General features: G+C 42.9%; 1 protein-coding gene and 1 long non-coding RNA gene across 4 annotated transcripts; one reads left to right on the plus strand and one right to left on the minus strand.

Moving 5' to 3' along the window:
* The first annotated feature begins 1116 nt into the window (after positions 1–1116).
* On the plus strand, positions 1117–8651 carry LOC125391374 (uncharacterized). Its single transcript, XR_014997413.2, has 4 exons — positions 1117–1262; positions 7570–7641; positions 7984–8130; positions 8238–8651. It is a non-coding gene; the product is annotated as an uncharacterized LOC125391374 (long non-coding RNA).
* Impa1 (inositol monophosphatase 1) lies at positions 5698–27971 on the minus strand. 3 transcript variants are annotated; one of them, XR_015735161.1, is made up of 10 exons: positions 25535–27971; positions 23227–23292; positions 22590–22723; positions 20921–21025; positions 18727–18772; positions 16604–16712; positions 13613–13721; positions 8302–8453; positions 7272–7444; positions 5698–5906 (listed from the first exon to the last, which is right to left on the minus strand). XR_015735161.1 is itself a non-coding variant. In XM_087897263.1 (9 exons), exons 2-9 carry the CDS (start codon positions 23287–23289, stop codon positions 7329–7331), a joined length of 834 nt encoding a protein of 277 aa, XP_087753389.1. In that variant the 5' UTR covers positions 25535–27971; the 3' UTR covers positions 5698–7328. The 3 variants fall into 3 exon arrangements, 2 of the variants coding, with proteins under 2 accessions (XP_087753389.1, XP_087753388.1); XM_087897263.1 differs by having other exon boundaries at positions 5698–7444; positions 23227–23289; XM_087897262.1 differs by having other exon boundaries at positions 5698–7444.
* Positions 27972–27999: the final 28 nt, after the last annotated feature.

Consider the following 27999-nt stretch of genomic DNA (forward strand, 5'->3'; position numbering starts at 1 on the left):
AGACATACATTCAGGTGAACTTTCAGGAGGGAAGCATGGCTGAAGGTCAAGACCAGAGAGTCCATAGTGAAGATGAGAAGGTCAAATCCATGGACATGTGCGACTCCCTTGGTTGTGAACAAGAGGACCAAGGGCTCAGCCTAGGGAGGGTGACATACCAGAGTAAGAAAGGGGACAGGAAACAGAAGTGGACAGAGTAAACAGAACAAGGGGGCATAAATGCAGAACAACTTAAAGGCACAATTTGGGTACAGCACAATTTGGCTTCTTTAAATTAGGTCACTGTTGGTGATTTCAGAGTGTATGTCTTTGAGAAGCAGTGGCTGAGACAGGCTAGAAGTCATCACATTTTTCTGGGTAATTATAACCTCCCTCCACCTTTTTTCCATGCTGTGTAGTATTTTAGGGGACTCCTCCCCACCCTTTAAAGCCAGCCTGTTGTTGGTAGAGTCAGTTTTAGGTGTAGGGAACTTTGGCCATGCAGGGTGGATATTTGAGGTATGCATCTGTGAGGTACATACCAACGAGTGGATACTGGGTTCTGAGACAAACACCACTCTCCTGATTGGATCCTTGTTGAGTATCATGAAATACATCAAAGTGCACCAGCAGTGGTACATGGTGGTTGAGGTGTTACACATGGTTACCAATCCATGCCGTCTTCCTAGGTAAGCATCTGGTATTTGGTGTTGCCAGGTTTTTGTGTTTTAACCATTCTGGTGTTGGGGTGTTAGTGCGTTCATTTCTTGGGTGAATAACTATATTGAGTAGTTTTATGTTTGCTTGTTTTGTGAAGTACACATTTGCTTACATTTGCAAATGCATTGTCCTTTATTTGTGGAAATTTTTATATAGACCATTTCTACCATATAGGTATTTGTAGAGCAAACTTCCTGAGCTGTAGATCTTTTCTCTATTGAGGCTGCTGATCCTCCTGCCTGCACCTTCTGAGCGCCGGCACTGCAGGACACCTTGGTGGTGTCTCAGTGATGGTCACTAACTTCCATTGACTCATCTTTCTTTAGGACTGGATGTGCACTGTTGACCAAGCGTTTGCCACGTGAGAGAAAACATGCTCTTTCAGCAACTGTTTTACTTTTAAAAAACTTAATATAGGGGTGGGTTTTGCACAAGCCATGGTATGACCTTAGATCAGGGGGCAGCTTCCAGGAGTCAGCTCTCCCCTTCCACCACCTGAGTCCCGGGAGCTTCCAGGAGTCAGCTCTCCCCTTCCACCACCTGAGTCCCGCGATCAAACTTAGGTAAGCACCTTTACCCACACTGACACATCTTGGCGGCCTTAGTTTACTTTTCTGTATTATTTTAGTTCTAAAGATTGATCCTTGTTCTTGATGGGAAGGAGTCGGCATTTCTCCTCTTTCTGGGGACATTAAATGCGTGCCACCCAAAGGAAAGAACCTTTCCCTTACCCAGTTGCAGTGGTGTCTTTCATAAACTAAACCGCACAGGCCTGCTTGTCTGACCTTGGGCAGACACCACTGCAGTAATTACGGCACTCTGCTCCTAGTCAGACTCTAACTTTGCCTTCCGCTTCACAGTGGTTTCAGCCATTTAGGGCTCTCTGCATTTCTGTAATAGTTGTTGACTTTCTCGCTTTACCTCTTGTTAGAATTTGGAAATTGGCTATCCTCCAAAGGTATGTGTAGTAAAGGGCTGGGCCCAGCAAGTGTGGCAGTACATGCCTGTAATGGTAGCATAAGGGAGGCAGATATAGGAAGACTGTGAATTCTAGGCCAGTCTGGACTACATGGCAAAACCTGCCTCAGAAGAACCCTAAATGCAGGGAAAGGAGGCTTGGTGGTTGCGAGTCAGCAGTAAACATATCTCTGCCATATTGAAAGGCTGAGAGAGGTGGAGCCAGCACCCAGGGCTGCAGCGACCACACCATTTACCATTAAAAAAAAAAAAAGGCTCCTTGTCAGAAAAGGATTTCAGATACACAGTAGGACAGATTCAAACATAAAAGACCTCCAAACGAGACACAGTTTAAAAAATGTACACAGGCTTGGGAGAAAGAGGAAAATGAGTATACACAGTTATAAAAAGAAAAGTTTTAAAAACTAAAACAAAGTCTTTAAGAGACAGTAAAAATAATATAAAACAAATAAGCCACGTAAAAATGGAAAATACAGAGAGTTTGGATTATGTGTATTATTGTGTTTTCTTAGGATTGAATGAGCCAACTGCTAATACACATTTGATTCTGGGAGCTGCTAAGCTAAGCCAGCATATATATTTTAAAGGTATCTTGACTTCAGAATTTGAGTATAAAGATGTCATTTTGCAAAGAGGTTCTCTATGGATTCCTTCCAGATTAATATGGTTTGATGTAACAAGACCCCACAAAAGGTCTCCATGAACTTTAAAAATACTTTGCCCAACTAATGGCAAGAAGCAGATTGCAGAAAACAATGGCCAAATCCCCAAAATGATTGTTTATAAATACTTGTTTTCATTTAAAGGGGATTGACTTTAAGTAGTTAATGGTCACAGTAAATCTTTCTAAAAGGGGGGGGGGGTAATTGAAGAGACAAGACTAAAGCCATTTTAAACCCAAGGCCCATCTTTGTGAGATTTAGCAGGCACCCCACCTCAAGTATCTGTAAATTCAGAGAAAAGTCACAACCGACCCAAAAACTGCCTGGCTGCCCAGAGACTTGAGGACAGCCAATCATAAGCTTGACAAACTTTTTTTTTTTTTTTAAGTTTCTGGGTGGTTTTGTGGAAAGCGACAAAAATTCTTTCTTGATTCATAGCCAACTATCCCCTATCCAATCCGGTAACACCAAGGCATACAACTCTCTGCTTGGGGTTTTTCCCTTTAAAGACCCCTTACACTGTGAGCTCAGGGCCATTCTCCCTCACCCACTGCATCAGTGTGTGGGACAAAGCAGTCCCTGTTTGCAAGCCTGTAAAACAATAAAGAAACCTTGTGTAATTGTATCAGAAAGTTGGCTCTGTGGTGGTCTCACTGGGGGTCTTGTGACTCTAGCATAACAATATGGTATAGAAAAGAATACTTTTCAATGGTATGGACTTTGGTTTATGGATACAAATTTAAGGTCAGTTTTGTTACACATATATTTCTACTCTTATTTAAAGTATTATGTTTATATAGCTCATTTAAAAATGTAATGCATAATTTAAAATTACAAATTAGTCATTTATAATAGTCAAACTTGTAGTCATGTTAGTTAGGTTTTCTAGATATACAGAGATATGTTTCAGTTAGATAATTTTCAGTACTTCAAAGACTACAGAATGTTTTAAGAGCTTAGACTTCTCTCAACAGTGACATGTCTGCTTCTAGCAGCAGCAGCTACTTCAAGGGGGGGTGGGGACAGAGGCTCCTTAGAGAGCTTGCGAGCCTTGCCTGAGCTGCTTGACAGTAACTGTATAAACTGTACACGCAGAACCCACAGAAAAGTGACTGCCAAACTTGCCAAAAGGTGAGACAGTCCTTTAGGGTTCCTGCTTCATGAGTCTGTCAGACATTCTGCAGGACACCGAAGAAAGTGACTGACAAACTGCCAATATAAGCTAAACAGTCTTTCAAATTCCCTGCTTTATGGAGAAGTCTTCCAGATACTATGGGCCTGTAGGCTGAAGATGGGTGCCCCAACATAACAAAAGAACTCTGAGTGACATCTCTGTCAATTCTAGAGTTTTTGAAGTCACTTACAATGGACTTCCTGCTTACTGAGGTAATATTATATATTCTTCTGGGGTCTTTGATGGAATTGTTGATATAGTTTTCCTTAGTTAAAATAAAAGATAAATTAGATACAAAACGTTAGACTCATAGAGTATTTTCTTTAATTTTGATTAATACAAATAGACTAAATATTGTAACTGTAATTCTTTCTTGATAACTGTTTTGTTATATATAATTTTACTGTTATAGTTAAAAATCTTTTTTATTTAGAAAGAAAAGAGGAGATGATGTGGGATTACCCTCTGTATACTGTGAATATGTTTTATTACCATTGGTTAATAAAGAAGCTGTTTTGGCCTATAATAGGGCAGGATATAGGTAGGTGGGAAAACTAAACTGAATGCAGGAAGAAAGAAGGTGGAGTCAGGCAGATACCATCTAGCTAGCAAGGGAGAAGATGCCAGACCCTTACCAGTAAGCCACAGCTTTGTGGAGAGACACAGATTAATAAAAATGGGTTAATTTAAGATAGAAGAGATAGCTGGGAATATGCCTGGGCCATTGACCAAACAGTACTATAATTAATATAGTTTTCGTGTGATTATTTGGGTCTGAGTGTCCAGGAAACAAAAAAGCCATCTGATTACACAAAACTGTCTGTAACTCCAGTTCCAGATCTTCTGAAACTGTCACACAGACATACTAGCAGGCAAAATACCAATGAACACAAAATAACAATAAATTATTTGGGGGAAAAACTCTAAATAATCAAAGGCTTGTTTCCCAGGGTGACAGCCTACCAAGACAGTAAAAAGGTGGGACCTAGGCAAGACCCTAATGCCACTTGGGCCACACCTCAGGGGCAACTGTGGAATGCCAGTCTTTCCCTCCGTTCCTTCCAGGCCACGAGTGAGCACTGTCGCTGGAAAACACAACCCAGACATGATGCACTTGCTGTCTTGCCACAGCAACAAAGGCACAAGCTAACCAATCATGGACTAAACCCAAGGCGAGCCAAAGCAAACCACCTGGATTCTGAATGGGAAGGCACTGCAACTATGGATCCAATTGGGAGAATTCACATCTGAGCAATACTAAGGACTCCAAAGTATACATTATGTTTATCAAAACTTCAGGCTGGCAATATGAGCTGGTGGGGAAAGGGGCTTGCTTGTCCAAGCCTGGCCACCTAAGTTGGATCCCCAGAACATAATGAAAAGGGCTGCGGTCTGACAGCCACGGGCACACTGAAGTCTGTGCATTCAACACACCCCATACAATATTTTAAAGGATCTTCAGCATTTTTCCCAGTAGTGCTTTAGAGTTGCTGTGTGCACAGTTCCTGCGGTTCCCGTTAGAGCAGTCTGGGAGCACCCGGTCACTCCTTATGCTGAGTATTCATTCAGTGCTCTTGCACACACTCCTGCTTCTACAGCAGTGGCATCAGCCTCATCTCCAGTGACATCATTAATTTTAATGATCCCTTTGCAGACTCTTCTGTATTTTCTAATCACACGAACATTGAATTAAGACTCAGTCCGACCAATCACTGTTTCTTTGCCTTGCATTTATATACAGCCTCAAGCTGCAGCAAGCGGCTTTAATATACTCCCAAACAAAGGATTACTTATCAGAGAGCTGAAGGTTCTCAAAAGCAGAGAGATCAGGGAAAGCAAGCCCCCGGAAATGAGAACCAGAGAAGTAAACACTGGGACACTTAAACAGGTAGCAGGTTAAACAGAGGACATTCTGTCATAGAAAACAAGATTTCCCAATTGTTTTAGGGTAATTTACTTTCTAATCATCCTTTTTTTTTTAACATCTTAGTAATGTTCAGGCAGATAATACTCAATTGCACATAGAATAAAAAGACACAAATAGCCATGGGGGGAAATATCAAGTGTTTACCTATATTGGGAAAACTATATGCGAAAGGTAAAAATAAATAACCAATCATATATATTAGTTTCAAATATTTGTAACTTAACTCAAAACCCCTAAAAAGAGTTGAGACCATAGACTTTGATAATATATCATTAATTACATTTTTAATTTAAATGTTAATCACGGGCTGGGATGCTGATCTGGCACGCATGAGGTCCTGGGTTCAGCACTAGCGACATGATGGTGCTCTGCTGGTCTCTCTGTATCTCAGAACTCAGAGAGAGTAAGGGCAGGGACATCAGGAGTTCAAGTTCATCATCAGCTACATAACAATTCTGAGGCCAGCCTGGGATACATAAATACATACAGAAAAATAAAACGTTATTTGTAATAGTCTTAAAATAAATCTAATCCCCAAAATAACCTGTCTTGTAACAGGATTTAATGGTATGTGATGTTTAAGTCATGTGGCTAACAGCAGAAATATATCAATTACAGAGCCCAAATCAGAGTGTCACAGAGATCTAATACGTCTAATCTAATCGTCCAATAATAAAATCATTCCTGCCTTCAAACTTACAAGAACACTTTATTTTATCAAAGACCAGGCTCAAACATACTAAGAACAAAGTATCTATTCATAGTGAGGGGGGGGCACACAGTGGTAGCACACATCTTTAACTTGGGAGGCAGAGGTAGGCAGATCTCTGTGAGTTCAAGGCCAACCTGATCTATAAGAGCAAGTTCCAGGACAGTTAGGACTGCTACACAAAGAAACCCTGTCTTGAAAAACAAATAAACAAAACAAAACAAAAAAAGAAAGATCTGCTCATATGCCAAGGGCCAAGGCTAAAATAATAAAGTAAACAATAAATTAATCCTTTCAAAAGGAACAGGAACCATTAAATTTTCTTCTTGGGTTTGAGAGGCCCAAGATCCTTATAGACTATAAAGACAGCAGTGATGAAATTAAGCAAGGAGTTTGGAAAGAAATCAAATAGTTCACCATTAATGCCACAGTACATCGTAAGCACAGCCACAATCAGTTGAAGTATCTGAATGTGAATACTGCATTTTGTAAAATGTTACACTGTAACTAACTACAGCAGATACCTGAAAGATTGCTGTGAAATTTCTCGGCATGGGGGCTGTAGACAGAACCTGCAACATACAGTACTGTACTAACTGCAGAAATGCCCACAATAAGCAACCGTCTCTGGCAGTCCTGTGAAATGGCAATAGGGAATATTAGAAGGACAGGGAAGTGAACTAACTTCAGAACAGGAACTGCAGCTCCAGGCACTCGCGTTAGCTGCGGACTTTAGACGGCCCACTGACAGGTACTGCACCAGTGCCAGATTACAGAGAATAATACAACAAAAGGAGCCTGCTTAGAGTCACACACACAACTAAAGAAGGCTTTTGGAAGAAAGAGAAAGACTTTTACAAAACGAAAACTTTACAATTGAGAATTGTGCATATAAATAGCATACTAAAATTTAAGGGGATTATGAGGACTGGTGATTATTGAGGACGGCAAGTTTGTTAACTAGACTTCCTGGATACTTTCCCCATGCAAATTTCTTTCAACAATCAAATATTCCATCTAATTTTGTGTATGCCATCTGAAATGTTCCCATTTTAAAATCAGGACCTCAAAGACAAATTTAAATCAGTGACATCATACATCACAAACACAGTGACATCATACATCACAAACATCCCAGGGTCAGCAGGTGTGAAGGGGCTGGACACTGTCCTGTGCCAACTAGCTTTCATCATCTCTTTGTAAAGGTATTATCTCAATTTCTTTGGCTATTCTTTCGGCTAATGCTTTATTATTTGCAGCAATAATTCTCCGAGACATCAAATCAAATGGTCCACCTGAAAGCAAATCAAACATGGAAAAGTTATACCCTGTACAAAACCAATTAGGAGAAAAGCAAGTACACAGTTGTATCTTATGGCCATGCTAACATTTTAATATGCTTACTTTTCTTTTCAAACAGAAAAAAGAATCTATCACTCAATGATAGCGTTTCAGTCTTGACATAATGGAAGTTTCTAGGCATCTTTTCTGAGTAAGTACTAACATGAGGGATTTCAAGCTGGAACGCCATCCTCCCTTTCGGCTTCTTGTGGGCACTCTTGCACTTCTGCACCGCCTGAGCGTCCGCACACACACACTCTCACTCCAGTGTTCTTGCACTTCTGCACCGCCTGAGCTTCCGCACACACACACTCTCTCTCTCTGCACCGCCCGAGCGTCCGCACACACACACTCTCTCACTCCAGTGCTCTTGCACATCGCTCTCTTCCCATTTTCTGCTTCATCTTGTGACATCTCCTCAGTAAACTCTGGAACCCAGGGTTATTCTCTCCAATTTCTCCTTCTGCTCAAAGTTAATATTTAACTGACATAGGCCACAGCAAGAGACGTGGTGGACAAAGCCCACTGTGCACTCTCACTACGGCCTGTTCAAAGCTCATGGTACAAGCTTCAGGAAAAAGTAGACCTTCCCAAAGCCTCTCAGGAGCTCCTGGTATTCAAGAGTCACAATCAGTTTGCAGTATGTATTACCACTAGCTTATCTTTGCCTCTATCTCCTACTGTCTGATTTTATAGAAAATTGTACAGCCCATTTTTCTATCAGGACATGTATCAACCATTTTTCAGAGCCCACACAGAAGGGGAAGACTAACAGATGTGAAGGACACACTTTGGGGTGCCATGACTTCACCTGTCACATCCATCAGCACTCCACCTGCCTCGGTGACGATGACGCCAGCTCCTGCCATGTCCCAGCAGTGGATCCCCATTTCATAGTATGCATCTGCTCCTCCAGTTGCCACAAGGCACATATTAACAGCAGCTGTTCCAACACTCCGGATTCTAACGTGAAAAATAAAGATTGGTGGGGAAAACCCTCTTAGAAAAGGTATTCCTGTCTAAGGTCACTTTCAATGCCAACTGTGATTGTTGCCTCAGTCTCCAGAATAGCTGTGGAAAGAAGTGCTCTCTGTATACTTTAAACTTTCTCTCTGTAAAATGTTCTCTATATACTTAAAAATGAAGTATATAAAATTTAAATATCCTTGCTGCTCTTGCATGGACCTGAGTTCAGTTCCCGCACTCACATGGTGGCTCACAACCACCGGGAACTCCAGTTCTAGAGGGATCTAATGTCCTCTTCTAGCTTCTGCAGTCACTGCACGTATGTGCTGTACACACATATATACAAGCAAACATGCATACACATAAATAAAATCTCTTAAAATAATCTAATCACGATGTACTGTGTAAGTCGGGAATTTATCACAAAGCTACCATTTAATAAGACAAACAAACTTAATAACAAGTCTTTAAGGGGAGACAAAATACCAGAGAGAGCCAGGCATGACAGTACACACCTGCAATCACACTACCTGAGAGAGGCTGAAGAACAGTGACACTTGTGTCGTCCTGTCTGGATCCCAGCACCATGTATTCTACATAGACAACACAGTGCAAACCATCTCCAGGCCGTGTGAGACACCATGCCACTGTTCACTGCCAACTGGGAAGGCCTCACGGTTGTGCCCGAACCCGCAACAGGCCAGCTGAGCTCTGCATGAACATTTATTTGGTCTTTACTTTTCAAAAATATCATTGCTTTCTACAATTAATAGGAGCTTAAAAATGCTCAAAAATGTCAAGATCATAACAAAATGGAAGACTATGAAACGACTTCCAAAAAAATGGATGAGCAACAAGAATTAGGCTGTGTATACTGACACACACCTTAATCTCAGCACTCGGGAGGCCAAGCCAAGAGAAATCATGTATACATGCTAAAATTGGTGGTCAAGTCTTTGCATATTAAGTTCAAAGCCAGCTGGTGCTGCAATGTGTAAGAACTACCCTCAAAACCAAAGAGGGCTGCCAGGATGGCTCAGTGGGAAAGATGGCTCACTGAGTCAAGTGTTGTCACCAAGTCTGACGACCTGAGGGGGAACTGACTCCTAAAAGCCTTCATGGTTGTGATCTTCATGGTTGAACTGAAGCACAGGGAGAAACAGAAGCACTCGGGTCTGATGTTGTTGTCACTGGATCTTCTACTAAGAAATAAACATGGTAGAGCAGCAGGTCACAGCCTGTGAGGGTGGCAGCACCGGAAGCTGAGGGCCGCTGCTCTAGAGTGGGGCGGAGGAGGCTGAGGCCAGCCTCAGCAGAAGAGGACACTGTCTCAGAAACAAACACAGCCACAACCACGACAGAAAGGAGCCAGGGAGCAGGGAAACATAATGTCCATAAGTTACTTTAATTTTACTCAAATTTCCTTTTTCATCTCTTATTTGTTTTGATTTTTCGGGGGGCGGGGAGCTGTTGTTGTTGACTCAGGACCTCACTAACTGCTCCAGACTGTGTGGAACTTGCCACCTTTTTCTTTGTGCTTCAGCCTCCTGAATGCTGAGGTTACAGGTGGGTACCACCATATCTACTTCAAATTCCTATTGTAACTAATATTTCAACCTCTGGAAATAGGCAGATAGGCAGAGATTCATTCTCTCAAAGTTTATATTTTTTCAAAAGTACTGGAGAATTGATGAATTGTGTGGGTAATTTTTTTTTTTCTGTATCAAAAAGAAAAAAAAAAACCCAAAACCTAGTATCTTTCACAAAGCCAAATTTAAAAAAGGACAGGAATGGCATGATACCTGTCTGGTCCAAAGGGTACTCCACTCCCTGCCTCCCCACCCCCAAAAAGAACAAACCCACTGACTCATCCAAAATTGAGCCTAGGCCCAGCTCTACGTGGACCATAGGACGCTGGCAGTTAGACATAAGCCAACAATCCTCAGGAACCTGTAAAACCAGTTCCCATCTGCCAAAAGGAGTCAGTATCCACCTGTGGCTACGTGCCAAAGGCCATGCTAGTTTCCAGGCTCCCCCAGTCCCCACTCACAAGTACATGTTACACATTTCAAAGCCCCCACGCCGATCTCTCGGCCCTTCCCCCCCTGACTATGTGCCCCCTCATCACGAGTCTCACTGCGCTCTCTATCCCCGGGTGCCCTCCTGTTCTCTCACGATCTCCACTATTGGCTCCTGCTTCCCAGCCCTGGCCATGTTCAGCCTACTTCTTCTCTCTGCTCTGGACTCCTCCAGGTGCCCTTAGTTCTTCCTTCTCTCCAACGCACAATCAAACCTTAACCACACAATGGACAGTCATGTAGGCAGCTTCTCTGTCACCTCCCCCTTGAACAGAACACCTCTGACTTGGAGTGTGTTTTACAACTTAGCAAGATGGGTCAATCCAATCCCAAGCGACAAGTTTTAGCTCATGAAGAAAGGTGAGCTGAGCACAAGGTGATGCTTGGAATCCTGGAATTCAGGAGGCCCAGGTAGAAGCACTGTGAGGCTGATACCATGCTGGGCTGCACAGTATGACTGCTCGAGAGGAAACCGCCTGAAACAAAGCCCAGCAAGGGCTCTTCCCTCCCTCTTACGTGAGACAAGGACGGGACCGTGAGAGCTCACGTTCTGGGAGGAATGACCAGGACTGCTCTCGGTAAGTGTCTGTGCTGGAGAGCACTCGGGGGGGCCTAGGCCCAGGGTGACAGTCACCCCCACCAGGGCATCAAGGGCTCTCAGGCGGGGGCTCGGCAGGCACCAGGAGCTTGTTCTTCTAGGAAGAAGCCCTAAGGACCACCTAGGACATTACTCAGCTAGCAGTGACCGCAGGACCCAGCTCTGCACTGTACGCTCTGAGACGGATCCGTGCGCCTAAGACGGAAGAGAGCATGCGCAGCACCAAAGATCCGATCTGCTCTCGTGCTCACCCGCTTCACAGTTTCTCCAAATTTCCACATTTTAGTAATTCACGTGGGGGCGACTTATCTCAGACTACAAATGCAATGGTTACTAAGGGTCTATTAGTAAAAGCTACATGTTTATTATAAAACTGCTCTTTACTGGGCCAGTTCAATCTGAATTTACACAAAACTGTAGACTTGTACCAAACATGTAAATGATTATTTTTTGTAACCTGACTGCATTTCTCATGTATGAACCCTGAAGATGACAATCTTATGTCACAATCTCAAAATGCTGGACACATCTGCATTAATTCTGAAATGACACTGAGAACTTAAAGCAGCAGCTGAACACAGCAGAGCAATAGGAAGGAGTAGGATAACAGCACTCATCCTTGCTAACATTTTCCTGGTTCATACAAAAAAAAAAAAATCTACATCAGGCAATAGCAAAAAAAACCTGACGTATAAACCACTTGAAGCTGCTTTACAGCCGCTCACCGGCCACGGTTAACGAGCTACTCTAAAACAGGCAGCGGAGCAGCAACTGTCAGCAGCACCTGTCAGTGCTTCAAGGACAACAGCCTCTCAGTTACCTTACTCCTTACTACACAGACCACAGATTTACTGCCCCAAATCACAGTCTGCAGCATGGTCAACATGTACTTGGAACATCTTACTCCTAAAAGACAAGGTAAATACTGAAGAAGAGATGATGTGGAAGTCAGGGCTATGTCATATCTCCACCTAGCTGTGTGATCTTCACGTGTCTGAACCTCTGAACTCAGCTACAAACAAGGCTAGGTTACTAGATGACCCTTGGTGAATTCTTAGAGTCTATCCCTGAGGATGCTTTCAGGAGAAAAAGTGGTGACAATTGGCAGTAAGAGAGAATCCTAAAATTCTCTTGTTATTCAAATGCCTGTTTCTATTGTTTGAATGAGTTCTCACTATGTAACCCAGTCTGCTTGCCTAGGCACTGCCTGGGGATGACAGACTAGTTTTACAGAACCCGGCTTCGGCTTCTCAATAGCTCCGTTCATTTGGCAGTCTCTTCTTGTGTGGTTCAGGCTGCCTTTGAACGCTTCTCTACAGTCCTCCTGTCTCAGCTTCCTAGAGGCCAAGGTTACAGGTACGCTCGACCATGTCTTGTGACCGTGGCTTTTTAAATGATAATTTTTACTGAGACAACTACAACAAAGGTCAGAGAAAACAGCTTACATAATCAACACCTTTATTAGATCTAAGAACATCAAATCACTAGTTTTTCCTAAAACCTCTAAGATAAGTACTTGCTTCAAAGCAAAGAAAAAAAAATAAATTCTGAGCTAGGTTCTCAGTACGTTTTCCAGGCTAAACCCTAACTTCTGGGATGGAGCCATCCTCCTGCCTCATCCTCCTGGCATCAACATTCGCCATCACTTCCGGCTTCTTCACTTCCATAACCTGTCACGGCTGAGTGACTCTGATGTGGGAGAGCAGTGTTACTGTGAGTGTGAACCGTGTGACCCTAGCGTTCAAGAGGCGAGGCCAGCCCGTGCTACACAGCGACATCCTATCTCAAACACAAAACCAAGCAAATATAACAATAGACAAATTTAATACAAAAGAAATTTGCTAAAATGTAAACATTTATAAATACAAAACTTTTAAAACAAAGCAAATAATTCATAAAATAAGCATAGTGACGACACATACTATAGATAGCTATCACAACACAAAACAGGATGGAAGTGGAAGAGCAGTATCAACGCATTAATAGCTTTGTTTATTAAAAACATTTACACATTAACTTATAAATTAAACTCTATTCTATGTTTTGTACAAGGGATAGGCTTAAAATGGGGACACAAAAATAGAGAGACAAGGTTTGGCATCGTGGCAACACCTCTAAGCCCAGCACTGGGGAGACTGAGGCACTGGGGAGGCCGAGGCAGCAGAACCGTGAACTCAAGGCCTGCCCAAGGTACACAACAAAACTATGTGGGAAACATCAGAAACAAAACAAACAAAATTCATATAAAACCATGCGGAAGATATTCAAGGTCAATTCTAGCTTCCACACAAGCACAATGGACACAGACAACACATGGAGGGCACTTGTGCGTGCGCACACGCCAGCACACACACACATGCACGCACGCACGCACGCACGCAGAGAAAGAGAGAGAGAGAGAGAGAGAGAGAGAAATAATAAAAGCGAATCCTTTTAAAAGTGCAGCAATCTGGCAGTGTGATGGGAATGAGAAGGCTTACCCGTGGATGGGAAGGGAGCAGAGCTTTTCCATGTTGGAAAGAACGATCCGTAACGTCTCTGGCTTTCTGGATGAGCCCAATTCAGTCACCAAGAGTGCTTTGGTAATATCTGAAAAGGAAAGTTATTTCAAATAAACCATTGGATGTCAATAACCAAAACTCTAGAACAAATCTAGCACAATTCAGAATAAAATGGGATATTTAAATCGTTTTTCCTAGTTTCATCAAACTTTTTTTCAAGCTTTAAAGTATTAAAACACATATAAATTAAGTATGGTGCTCAATACAACCCTGTAATTAAAAAATAAAAATAAACAACAAAAAAGGAAATGAATAAAAAACATGCCCTCAACCTAAGTGTTTAAGAGAAAGGTTATGGCTGGGCAGAGTGGTGTGCATCTTTTAACCCAAGTGCTCAGGAGACAGAGGCTGGTGGATCTCTCAGTTCAAGGTCAAACTGGCTTAGACAGCCTGTTCCAGGCAGGAGCTACAGTGAGACCTTGCTTCAAAATAAAACAAAACCAAAGGGAGGGAGGGAGGGAGGCAGGAAGGGAGGAAGAAAGGATAGAAAGGAAGGAAGATTGGTTGGTTAGTTTAAGAGAGTCCGCAAAGATTCCAAAATCCAGACTGTTCGCAAGCTTAAAGCACTTGCTAAAGTGCAAGGCTACCAAAGGTGCAGGCTGGAGATGCAGGACCGACATTATGGAAGAAAGGTGACATACAATGCCAGCCACCTGTCACACTGAAATAGTTCTACTCAGTGAGTGTGTATGTATGTACACACACACAAACACACACACTTATCTTTGTACAGACAGGGTCCACACTCACACACACTTAATCCCTCTCAGATGGCAACGCCCCCCACTCCCAAAAAGAAACCCTGTACTACTGAATATGGAAACTTCTCCCACATTATCTCCAGAGGCCATAGACTAACAACCACTTATACAGCGTCAACAGTGTATTAGCCATAACTAACCTAGAGACAAAGAAAACAAGGGTGTGTGGACAGGTTATACGCAAATACATTATTTTATATGAGGAACTTGGCCCTCACACAGACTGAGAAACTACTGTGTATCATTCTTAAGGAATCTCAGGTGATTTTTTGTTGTTGTTGCTGCTGGGAAAAGGTACATAATGTTTTTTCTCTGACAAAAAGTTTTGCTACAAAGCATAGGTTGCTCTAGAACCTGCTTTGCCTAGGCTAGCCTCAAACTCCTGATCCTTCTGCCTCTGCCTCCTGAGTGCTGGGATTCCAGGAATATTCCCCATGACCAACTGATCTAAATCTTGGTTTATTGATACAAATTTGAGGTCAATTTTGTTATATGTATATGTATTTCTGATCTTGATTAAGGTATTGTGATTGTGTAGTTCATTTTAAAAATGTAATATATAATTAAGAAATACAGGTTAATAGATAATCATCTATAATAGTCAAGTTGGAGTCATGTTAGTTAGATTTTCTAGATGTACAGAAAAGTATTTCAAATACATACGGATTCTTCAATTTTTTTCAAAGACCTTCAGAATATAACATTTAAAATTTTTAAAAACTTAAGACTTTTCATGACAATGAGGCAACGTCTGCTCCTGGCAGCACCAATCTACTTCAAGAGGAAGATGGGCATCGAAGAGGCTCCTTATGGAGTTGGTTAGTCATTTGGGCAAGAAACTGCTCTTGCCTGGACTGTTGTAAAAACTGGACACAGAGAACCCGCAGAGAGAGAACTGCTGAACTTGCCTAAAGGTGAGATGGTCTTTCGGGGTTCCTGTTTCATGAAAGACTCTGCTAGACATTCCACAGGATACAGAAGAAAGTGACTGAACTGTCTGAAATTTTCTGCTTCATGGAAAAGTTTGCTGGATTCTATGGGCCTAAAGGCTTAAGATGGATGCCCCAACAGCACAAAAGAACTTTGAGTGACTGTCCAGGCAGCGAAATATCTCTGTCAATTCTAGATTTTTGGAAATTGCTTACAATGCACTTCTTGCTTACTTAGGTAATATTATATCCTTCTTGAGTCTTTGATAGAATTAAAATATTTATAGTTATAGTTCTCCTTAATTATGATAAAAGATAAAGTAAATATAAGTATTATAACTGTAATTCTTGCTTGATAACTGTTTTGTTGTATGAAATTTTACTATGTTAAAGCCTTCATTTTTGTCTAAACAGAAAAGGGGAAATGGTGCAGGAGGTACTTCTGTCTGTGTGTTGGTTAATGAATAAAGAAACTGCCTTAGCCTAGCTGACAGGGCAGAACTTAGGAAGGCGGGGAAGGAAGAACTGAATGTTGGGAGGAAGAAAGGCAGAGTCGGAAGGGAGAAGCCATGGATCCTCCGCCTGAGATGGATGTAAGCCACTGCCATGTGGCGATATACAGATTAATAGAAATGGGTTAAATTAAGATGTAAAAATTAGCTAATAAAAAACTAGAGCTAATGGGCCAAGCAGTGTTTTAATAAATACAATTTCTGTATGGTTATTTAGGGGCTAAGCTAGCCGGGTGGCTGGGACAAAAAAGCAGGCCCCCTCCTTACTACACATGCCCAACTGATCTCAGCTTTAACATGCATTATTTATGATTTATTGACCAATAATGGGCTGAGTGGCATCCAGTAAAATCCAGAAATTCTAGGAAGAATAAGACACTGTGGCTGAAGCACTATGTCCTGAACCCTTAGAAGAGAAACCCTGACGTAGAGAACACATTTCTGTCAATGTCACCGAACACTGAGGGCACTTGCTCCATGCCATCTGCTTCTCCTGCCCCAACTCTCACACTAAAAACAAGGTCAGAAGCGGAAAGGAAAAATAATACAGTCCTGAGTCTGCTAATACCAGCTAAGTGCAGAGGCTACCATAGGTTACCACACAGACAGGAGTCAGCTAATACCAGCTAAGTGCAGAGGTTACCACACAAACATGTAAACTGCAAGCACACTTCGCTCAGGGCACCAGGCACAGGAGGACACACCTACCTTCCTGTTGTGAGACCCGAAGCTTCTGACCGTTACAAAAGGCTCCTTTTCCCTTCCTGCCAGTATACATCTTATCTTCCACACAGCTATACACAACTCCAAACTCCATCTGCAGAGGGAAACAAGCCTCTTTTAGCAAACCTGAGAATTTTTCAATTAATTGGTATCTGCTTCTGAATAAAGTGACAAGAAGATGTAGAACACTAACAAACTCTATTCAAACAGCCCGAACACAGTGGTCGTCAGAGCTCAGTCCCACTCCTCCCACACCAGATGAGGGCACACTGGCCCTCTCTCCTAGCCTCAGATGGAGGCAGCTTTCTGGATTTTCTACAGTGAACACTGTGTCCTCCTGCGTCAGGATCCCTGCTCATCCATTCTGACAAACTCTATCCACAGATCCTCCTTCTCTTCTGGTATCTTCTCACTAACCATCTCCCGTTCATATTGCTCATTTGAATTGTTGTCCCCTACACCTCCATGCTGAATTTAATTGCTAACACAATGGTACTGGGGGTTTGGCCTTGGAGAGGCAACTGCCTTCTGCCACACCACCTAAGGATTCAGCCTTCTTCCTCCCCAGCAGCACAAAAGACACAGCCTGGGGAGAATAGCTTCACCAGACACTCCCTTAAGCCCGCCTCCCACACTGTGAGCCAGTCTCCCGAGTTCTGCCAAAGCAGCCCCTTTCTCCATTTTGCACTCCGCATGTCCCGCTCACGCCCTGCAGTCTGCACTGACCAGCCAGTCTCCTGCATCTGTAACGAACCTTTGCTGACCCCAAAGGCTTTGCTCTAAAGAACTGGAGACGGGCAGCCATCCTCAAAGCTCTTCCACACTTAACTGGAAAGTTCCACGTCCCCTGAAGTGTCCCTTAGAAGTTGACCCCTCAGGCTTCCGACCCATCTTGCACCGCTTCCATTTCCCTTCCGCACTTCAGATTCTCAGGTACTTCCAAGTCCACAGACTCAGCTACTAACAATCAAGTTGGCGCCAGTAAATCCCATCACAGGGGTCTATGTTTTTAACTGTCTTGCAGAAACCTCTTTAAAGAGGCCAAAATCTATCAACTTTGCCAAACTGTTCTTTCTGATAAGACTTTTCCTCCCTCCCTCCCTCCCTCCCTCCCTCCCTCCCTCCCTCCCTCCCTCTCTCCCTCCTTCCTGGAAAATTCGAATTTTCTAAGTGGCAATTAACATAGCCAACTTGTAAGGCATCTTCTGCTAGGAAGCCGCCCACTGCACTATAGCCAGTACTGGTATATTCTCTCTGCCTTCCTCTACACACTACCGTCAGCTGAGCACACTCCTGGCTGCAACAAAGGATGGACTCAAAAGCAGGGACCACATTTCTGCTCAGGCTGAGTCTATGGTAAAGGCTGAACTAGGACCACTTGGCATGCTACAGGAACAATGCGGTCTGTAACCAAGGGCTCATTTGTAGTGTGTGTGTGTGTGTGTGTGTGTGTGTGTGTGTGTGTGTGTCTGTGTCTGTGTGTGTCGCGTGTGCATGTTGCTAGGAATTCAACTGAGAGGTTTATATAAGCTAGGCCCTACCACTTAGCCTTGGGCTTTTATTTCAGAAATTTCTGAAATATACTTTTGTTCATCCTGATCAAATGCAGCACACAAGCTCCTTGAAGACAGCAGTCAAACAGCAGGGAACAAAGAAACCACAGTAGCTAACAGATTTCACTCTACTGGGTTTGGTATATAAGCATTCAATTATGTCTGTGTTCCTAACATACCCTGCTATGTCCAGCCATTCTCTGGCTCCTGACATATGGTCTTCTTTCAATGTCTCCCTCCATTAGCATCATGAAGACATGCCTAGAAATGTCCCACTCATGTCTGAGACATTTTAAAGTCTCATTAACCCCTATCACAGCTGCATGTGTCAGAAGTATGATGGTGGTTTGTGTTTCCTTTACTTGTGTTCAATTTCTCTTTTCAACTATGTCTGCTCAGGAAACAACCTCGTCCCCTGGAGATGCATGTGAAGATGCCCAGTCTTGTGGTTTATATTACAGTGATGCAGTGGCACAAACAGAGAACAAGTAAGATTTATTTTTTTCTCAGAAGAGGAAAGCAAGATATTTGATGGAACATACATTTAAAACATACCTGTTTATTTACAACGAAGCCAATTGAAACAGCTACAAAAGGAAACCTAAAAAAAAAAAATTCGCAAACTAACCAAGACAGAATTTAATTTCAACAAATACTTATAAGATTGTTTTCAAATTAATTCTCATAACCCTGAAGATTGAATATGTCACAAGTTATGCATATAGTTGGAGAAAGAGGCACAATCTATACACACATACACGTACACACACACGCACACACACACATGATGCTTCTACAGACATTCACATGACTGAAAGGGTCACAAGGACCTGGCAACAATGTCACTGGATTCTCAGTAGCAGGGAGACAGAAGTGGGGCAGAAATTGTCCTGCACACCACGCTACGGCTCCTGAGTGTCAAATACTGTAAATAAAGTAGCTACGTACAGACTTTATTTTCAAAACACAAATTTCGTACTGGTCACAGGTAAAAAGAAAACATTCCTCTCTCATTTCCCCACTAGCAATAAACACGGGGAGAAAAAAAATTGTTTGTTCCTATCCTGACATGAAGCTTGGAGCTGAATGTTGGAAAAACAAGCTGTGAGCCACAGTGATGTTTACAGCTTCTGGTTTGCACACAGATATTATATTCTCACACACAAGTGAATTGGAATTCTAAAAAAATTAGGAAAAATGGGTTCAAACATAACTGAGATCAACTTAAATACTGAACTGAAAATAAGCATACTATTTAACATGAAGTTTTTATTGTAATAAAAACACATCACAGCCTTTTGTTTTATTCAGTGTACCTCCGCAGCTTCCATACTTAAAAGTGTGCTGCCTTGTCCCATGTTCTATGCCTTATAAACTTAAGTTTACAGACTTAAGTAACTGTAAACATGTACACACATACGTGCGCGCACGCACAGTAAAAGACAACTTATCAGGACCATGCCACGCACTATATTGAGTTCTTAAGAACGTGTACAATAAGAATCCTAGCACGAAGCAATTCTATGAAGCAGGTGTTACTAATATGGCCATTTTATAAGGTCTTTTTTAAAAAAAAATTATCACTATGTAATTTAAGCTATCCTGAAATTCAATATATAGTTCACACTGGCCTCAATCCCATGATCCTCCTGTCTCCATCTCCCAAATTGGATTATATTATCATACCCAGTGTTATAGTTTTTGTCAATTCACTACACACCTAGACATCTGAGAAGAGGAAATCTCAATTGAGGAACTGTCTACATCAAACTGACCTTTGGGAATGTCCGTAGGGCATTTTCTTAATTACTAATTGATGTAGAAAAGGCCAGTCCACTGTGGGTGATGCCACCTCTGAGCATGTGGGCCTGGGCTATAAACGAGGCAGTACAACTAGCCGGGGAAGCCAGCCAGTAAGCAGTCCTCCATGGTTTGTGCATCTGGCTCCTGCCCTGAGTGCCTGCCTTGGCTTCCCACACTGATAAACTGGAAAGACTAAGATAAAATAAGCCCTTTCCTCCCCAAGTCTCTTTGATTGTGGTTTTATCACAGCAACAGATAGCAAACTATAATATTTGGATTGCAAGCATTTTTAAGCCCTTATTTTTATTGTATGGTTATGGGTGTTTAAGCATCATGTCCGGGCAATGTATGAGCAGACCAGAAGAGGGTATTGGATCCCATGAGACTGAAGTTCTAAATAGCTGTGAGAGGCCATGTGCGTGTGCTAGGAATCTAACCTGGGTCCTTTGGAAAAGCAGTCAGTGCTCTTAACCACTGAGCCAGCTCTCCTCCCTGGGTTTAAGTAGTTTTTAAACTGAGGCTAAGAAAGACAGTCACAAGCCAGTGAATAAGCTGGAGGATTCAAATCTCAGTCTGCAGATCCTAACGCCCACCCCTTGTAGCACCCTCTTTTCTCTTCGAGTAAACTCTGTACACTGCGAGCATCCCATCAGTGCAGTTACCAGCTCCTTTACTGATCTGAAGCGCCCGTGGCACTCCTCACACGTTTAGATTGTCACAGTAACAAAGAGTGGAGACCAAGCCCATCACCCAAGGCCACACAGTGCCATTGCTTCACTCCTCCACACTGCAGAAAAGACTGCACAGCACACTTAGCTCCTCCACCACGGTTTCTGTACGGTTTCCAAAACAAAGTATACAATTTCCCAAAGTCCGTGTTGCCTTGACAGAGAATCGTCCCCCCTCCCCAAAACACAGCAGTAACGACATTAAGTTAAAGGCATACCTATGCACAAAGTTGGTCGTGCCGTCAATAGGGTCAATGATCCACGTGGGCTTGTCTGTGAAGACTGTCTTTTCCCCAGCGGCCACAGATTCTTCCCCAATGAAACTGAAAGCAAGAAACACAAACTTCTAACCTCTACATTGGATTCAGGACTTTAACCTTCATTCCGTAAGCTACAAGGTCTACCATTAAACACAAGCCAAGCCTAAACTATTACTCTAATGTAGCTCTTTAGGGGGGGGGCAGGGGGGTTGAGACAGGGTTTCTCCATAGCTTTGGAGCCTGTCCTAGAACTCGCTTTGTTGACCAGGCTGGCCTCAAATTTACAGAGTTCCACCTGCCTCTGCCTAAGTGCTGGGATTAAAGATGTGCGCCACCACTGCCTGGCCTAGTTTCTTTCTAAAAATAACACACACACACACACACACACACACACACACACACACACACACACACCATAACAAAGCTCTACTTTCCCCAAAACAAAGGCATGTGAAACAGTACAAAATCCGAAATCCTAACCGCAATACTGGCATAAATGCAGGGAAACACCCTCACATCTGCAAAGGTCATCCTTAAAATGAGAAATTAAGGAAATACAGTGATTTCAAAAGTAAGAGCACAGGGCTGCAGATGCCTGAATCCCAACACTCTAGGCACAGGAGAAAGAATAATCAACTCCTGGACAGCCTGGGCAAGAGTGAGATTTTGTCTTAAAATCAAACAAACTGAAATAAATAAGAAGAAAAGCACAACTTCTCTAGTTCCTACCAAGATGGAGAGCCCACAGAGCACTTTCTCTGAGTGTGAAGCTGCCGCCTAACTTAGACTACAGCAGGAGTGACCATTGCTGGCCTCGGTACTGGCCTGGCAGCTTTCATCTTGTTCACACTGTCTCTCCTTCCCTGTCTCAGAAAAGGCCAGCTACAGAACTGGGGAAGCTGCCAGTAGACACAGCAGACAGCCCACAGGGCACCAGAGCTGCCAGCAACCACAGACGCCATGGGATTCTCCGGACCTGCTGGAGCTGTGGTGGTGGCACCTCTGGACCACTGACTGAAATGCCCAGAGATCTCAGTCAGGGTCATGCAGCCCAGAGAGAACAGCCACTAAGTTAATGAGAATAAAAACTAACTGCCAAAATGACTGTCCACACAACCGTAAGTTGATTTTATAAATGGTGTCTGACTTCACTGGCTTTCTTCTCTCCTGTTCTCTGTTTTGAATTGTTTATTGTTTGAACTGTCCTAATAAGTGTTTGTCCTCCTTCCCTTCCCTCTCACTTCTAAGCTGTTTTATTTAAGGAAGTGTGTTCAGTCACAACTCTCAGTGGCTAAGAGACTGGCAACGGCTGACGCCACAGGGAGGTAACAGAACCACAGCATCAAAACTTTCAAATTCTTAAAGTTCTGGGGATCAGACACGGACTGGCACACACAAAGAGTGCTCTACCACTGATTATTTCCCAGCTAGAGTCCCTGAGACCACAACAACGGCCTCTCTCCAAAACAACGGCCCAGACATCACCCCAGGTGTCTTCTCCCTGCCCAGTCCCTCAATCAAGCTCCCAGTCAAGCTTAAACCGACCTGCAATCTGACACAATACTAGCCCCGCGCACAGATTACCACTAGGCTTAATTTTATCACTTTAAATTGGTGCAAGAAATACCTGTGAGATGGGTACTTTTCCTTTATTGAAGAGAGAAGCATTTTTTCAACATTCTGGTCGGTAACTGTTACCAAGTCAGCTGGAGAACTTTTAATCATGACATTCACCTCATTTTGTAGAGCTTCACGAATCATCTAGAAAGAAGTTTTTGGTAAGCAAGTAAAAAAGATGTAAGTAATTTGAAACCCAACAAAAGGTAGATTACAAAAATAATTGCAAGCATTCAATCAGTCTTACATGATGTTCTTAAATTTTTCTTTCGGAAATGTCTATGAAATAAGGTAATTTTAGAGTTATGACCTTCTAGGTAAAATATTACATAATTTCATATCCTATTTTAGATTCAGGACTGTCACGACAAAAGCTTAACAATACAAACTGAAAATTCCAGTTGGAGATGTCACGTAGTGCCAGTGTTTGCCTAGCACGCACACAGTCCTAGGTTCCATTCCTAGTGACACACACATACACAGATGCACGCTCGCGCGCACACACACACACACACACACACACGCATGCGCACACACACTGTATTTAAAGTGTAAAACAGCAAATGTGAATCAGAATATGCTTTAGCAAACAAGGTTGTACTGTAATACCTACACACATCCACTCTGGCAATGAAACTAGTCCATACCTCTCCAGCTCGTCTTGCGAGGGTGACCGCATAGTCCATGCATTCCTGCCAGGGGTCCGCCATCTTCTGAACAAGTTCAACACAGAAAAGCACAAATAGTTACAAATCTGCAAGCATTCACTTACAAGCATCTCAACTAGAAACTCACTTCTGATTCACCTTCCCTGGTTTACAGTTCAATACTTTCCCTAAAATATAGGCCTAGTAAAAATCATTTTGAATTATCACATATTTCACCTTCATAGTAGAAACCTTTTGTTACTCTTACTGTTTTGGGACAGTGTCTCATAGTTTAGGCTAGTCTCAAACTCCCGATCCTCCTGCCTCTACTTCCCAAGTGCTAGAATTAAAGGCATATGCCACTATACCCAACTTAATATAAGAATTACCAAAGCAAAAAAAAAAAAAAGAGTTCTGGAAGTTGTCTCCCAAAGTGTCCATACAATACCAAATTTTGGGGAGTGGCCATACCATGTCATATTGTGGGGGGTGGTGGGGATCCAATTGAAGCTTAGGTAATAGATACAGTCAAGAAATAGTCTAAAGGTTAGGTGTATGACTAGGTGGGGAACAAGATAAAGAGCCCCAGGAAGGCTGAAATAAAAGTAGTCTTGAAGACAAAGGAGCAAAAGATGTCTGTGCTAACTACATTCAGGAAGTGCTTTGCACATGGAATTTTTTTTTTTAAATAAGGTTGTAAAAGTGAAGAACTTAAGGTGCACAGATCAGAAACACTTTGCCAGTGTTATATGGGCAGACTTTACAGAATGCATACTCCATTCTGATTTGAAAGTTCCTTGCTTTCTGTTATAGCATTCAGGGTGGGGGTGGGGGGAACCTAGGTCTAAAAATATAATTATAGAAGCAAAAGCACCATTTACCTCCTGGGCTTCAGGGAGGGGGAAGCATAACCATGTGACACCACAGGCTTGACCACAGGCTAACTATTCCCAGCACATAGATGCATGGAAACGGTCACACTCAGAAAAGGTGATCTTTTTTATAAAGCCACACTAATTCTGCTTCACAACTGAGAGCAAGTGACACGTGTTCCTCTTTAGGTGCATGTGAAATCTCTGCCTCATTGCACAGGCTGAGAAACGCAGGGACACGGAGTGTCTACCGGGTGTTGCTTTTTTTTCCTTTCTACTTGAGACAAGGTGGGCTTCAAGTTTCCAGAATGTTGGCTGGGATTGCAGGCATATGCCATCATGACTAAATGCCTTTTCCCTGTGATACAAGCATTCGCGTAACTGTGTAACAGACCCTTTGTGAGTTATAAGCTGCTTAGAGCTCAAAAACGCTTTGCAAACTTTATCGTTCTTGTTCTTATCACTCTTCTTGTCTCCTCGCACCCTGACACTTGGGCTGGTCTGCTTCCCCGCTTGAGAACTGCTCAAGCCTCTTACTAAAGGTCACCTCGTGCCAACACTAACAGAACACCATTTCAAAAGACATCCATCATATCTTCAAAGGATCATCCTGGGAACAGATGTCAGCGAACAGATATCTGTTCCAAAGCTGCTGTTGCTCCACAGCATTTAGTCAGCTCTATGCATGCACTATCTTTTCAACCAGTCTGAAGAGATTTCTTGAGGAAATGTGACTGATAAATGAAATTTTCTGAGATGCCCTGAAATGGACAGAGGTCTAGAAGAGAAATAAAGGAAGTCAATTAGGTAACAGTTGTTTGGGGTTTGTTCTTTTCTCGGGGGTGGGACTGGGGCACTAATGGAGAACTAAGAAGCCTGTGCGCTGAAATCCAAAAATACCGCCAACTATAGATCTCAGACGCACTTTTTAGCCTTGTTGCTGGTAGTTTACAAAATGTGCCCCAAGTCTTGTATAGCTAGTATATTTAATAAGCCCTTTTATTTCAAAGACCTCTTTGCCCCAGGACCTGTTTTTCGGGGTCATAGTCTATCAGCCTTCACTTTGGGAACAAAGCCATACAGACTTAAAACTGTTTCCGTCCTGTACAGTCGCTCCACTCCCCTGTCACCGCTCCAGACGCAAGAAATCACCGGACCTGGGCCTGTCCATCCCTGACCCAGGGAACTTGCCAGATAGGTCCCTGCGGGTTTCGGCAGAGTCGGGCTTATTCTGCGACCCAGAACCTCAGAGATCAAGGAAGGTGGCCTGGCGAACCCGCTCGGCTGTTTCCGGAGTACTACGGAAAGCATACCAGGGAGGAAGGCCCGGCCGCCGCCCCGGCCCAGCATGGGGGCAGCTCGCCTGCAGCTCGCCGGAGCCCGCGCCTCGGCTATCGAATAGTCGGGTGCGGGATGCTGGGACAGAAGGGACTTACCTCGCGTGAGCGCACGGCGATGCGCAACTGCCGGGGTCGAGGGCTCGGCTCTTCCGGAGGTAACGGGCTTGCTCTAACAGGAAGTCCCGCCCCGAGAGCCTTCGGGCAGGGCCGGGACGTCTAGAAACCCCGCCTTCACGTCTGAACTCCGCCGGGAGTTGCCAGCTTGGACATCCTTGGCAGGCTTGGTCTGGTTGAAGTTGGAGTATTCTAGCATTCTCCTGCATTCCCTTTCTTCTTTAAGAACCCCTTTATATTTTGCAAATCTCCACTTTCGTCTTTATTAGTTCATTGAGCTACCTTCCCAGACAGGAATTTTCAACAGTGTCCCATTAGGTAGCGTAGGTTGGCTCCTGAAGTCCTTGATCTCACGCCTTTACTTCCGGAGTTTCAGGTTACAAGCGTGTGCCACCACATCAGGCAGCAGCTGTGTTCTTATATGCTTAAACATAGGTGTTCCAACAATTTCAGGAAAATTCTCTTCATTGTATAATGAAGAAGAATAATGAAACTGAAGCTTGGAGAAACTAAAGGATTTGTCCCAAACTCACAGAGCATGAACACAGCACCCGGACTCCAAAATCCACATACAAAGACCAATTTGCTCCATATGGCCACAGAGGCTAGCGTATTATGTTTCTTCACAGCAAATGGTAGGTCATGATGACAGCTATGTTACTCTTAATTGGAAACCTCTACACATATGACCTTCCACAAGAGGACTACAAATGTCCTTGCATAATTGCTTCTGAATTCATTGCCTATCTTGATTTAACCAAAAGACAAAAAATTAATTAATGATGTGCAACATGTCTCAGCGATGAATGGCAGGAATGGTAAACCCAACTTGTAAACAATTATCGCAAAGAGCCAAAACTTGTCCTTGCTCTTCTGAAGAGCACTGATTTGGAAGCTGGGCGGTGGAGGCTCATGCCTTTAATCTCAGCATTTGGGAGGTAGAGGCAGGCAGATCTCAGTGAGTTTGAGGCCAGCCTGGTCTACAAAGCGAGTTCCAGGCCATCCAGGAATATTGCACAAAGAATCCATGTCTCAAAAAACAAAAACAACACTGTCCTCTGTGCCCCCCACCCGCCGCAAAAAATAAAAACCATGAAAGAAACTAATTTGGATACCTCTATCAAATACTCTTGTTTTTTTTTTTAAGGTCTTCAACAATTTTACAATAAAATAAAATCTTATCAAAGGTGTGCTGACAGGCATAGATATGTGAGCAAATGGAATTCTCTAGGCATGTGAAGAAGTGGCATCTTTAAACCTTTCATGAGGGGAAGTTGTCCCACTGACTTGGCAAAGCTGATAAAATCAATCTTGAAGGAAGATAAATGAGAGGCTACATATAGGATTCGCCTACATCAAAGCTATCGCTAGCTTCCTACAGCAGAAGGGCAGGAGCTCCAGTTCTGTTCTGTTTGTCTGTCTGTCTATAGCGGCCTCAGTTGCTTCTTCAGAACTACTGTCATCTAACTCAGGGATTTCAGCACAAGTGGTCCATTCCGGTGCCAAGTGATTTCTGAACGTGAAGTACACATCAGTGTCTGATGTTCGGATTCGGATTCGGCAATGTTGCAAGCTGCCATCACAAAGCACAAACCCTGCTACTGAGTGTATGAAAGTTGGTTCTGATGTTGTAGAGACCTCCATACATGATGAGAGAAAAACTCTGAGATGATAAACTTTAAATACACACACAGACAGAGAGACAGAGAGAAAGACACAGAGAGAGAGAGACAGAGAGAGAGAGAGACAGAGAGAGACAGAGAGAATGTGAAGTCTCTGTTGATCTTGGGTTTTACAGATCTGAAAACTGACACACTCTAGGTGTCATAAGGTTGATCATAAACCACAACTAGAAAGGCAGGTTTCCCAGCTTGCAATTAGCAGATTATATTCACTAAGAGATGCCTAGTTAAGTTTGTGTTCTATAGATAATGTTTATATTGTGAGCCTCTGAATGGACATTACTGTTTAAAGGAGTCAAATACCCCAGGGAGGCAATCACTGTTTTTAAGATCAGGACAGCCATCCGTCATCACACCCTCAGGTCTTGTATGAACCCTGTTCTTTATACACTGGACGTAGTGGCGTAAGAAAGAACGTATTTATCTGTCTTATATCAACAGAAAACAGAAGTTCCCTACTGCTACAGTACTGTAGGCAAGAACATTGACTACTACAATACTATAGGCATGAAAAAAATTAAAGGTTTAGGCTTCAAACATAGCTATCCAATTGCTATTTCAAACTACCAGTATGTATCTGTCAGTGTCAACAGTTTAAAATCAAACAAGACAGTAATAATAACTAAGGAAGCACAGTAAATGTGTGGTTGAATGTAATTCCCACAACAGTCTAATGGAGTTGACATCATTATTTCCACCTTTTTAAAATAAGAGAACTGGACTGTGGGATAATTATTTTTTCTTCAACTACAAGAAAATAGGCAA

Source organism: Myodes glareolus, chromosome 16, assembly GCF_982192425.1.
Source record: "Myodes glareolus chromosome 16, mMyoGla1.1, whole genome shotgun sequence".
NCBI lineage: Eukaryota > Metazoa > Chordata > Mammalia > Rodentia > Cricetidae > Myodes > Myodes glareolus.

What these genes read in the sequence shown, in the direction of transcription:
- Impa1 (XM_087897263.1), bottom strand. Translation starts at nt 23,289, where the DNA reads ATGGCGGACCCCTGGCAGGAATGCATGGACTATGCGGTCACCCTCGCA. An exon ending in ACGACCAACTTTGTGCATAG is followed by an intron (nt 18,773 to 20,920) that starts GTATGCCTTTAA and finishes TTTTTTTTTTAG; the next exon opens with GTTTCCTTTTGTAGCTGTTT. An exon ending in TGCTCCCTTCCCATCCACGG is followed by an intron (nt 8,454 to 13,612) that starts GTAAGCCTTCTC and finishes TTTTCACGTTAG; the next exon opens with AATCCGGAGTGTTGGAACAG.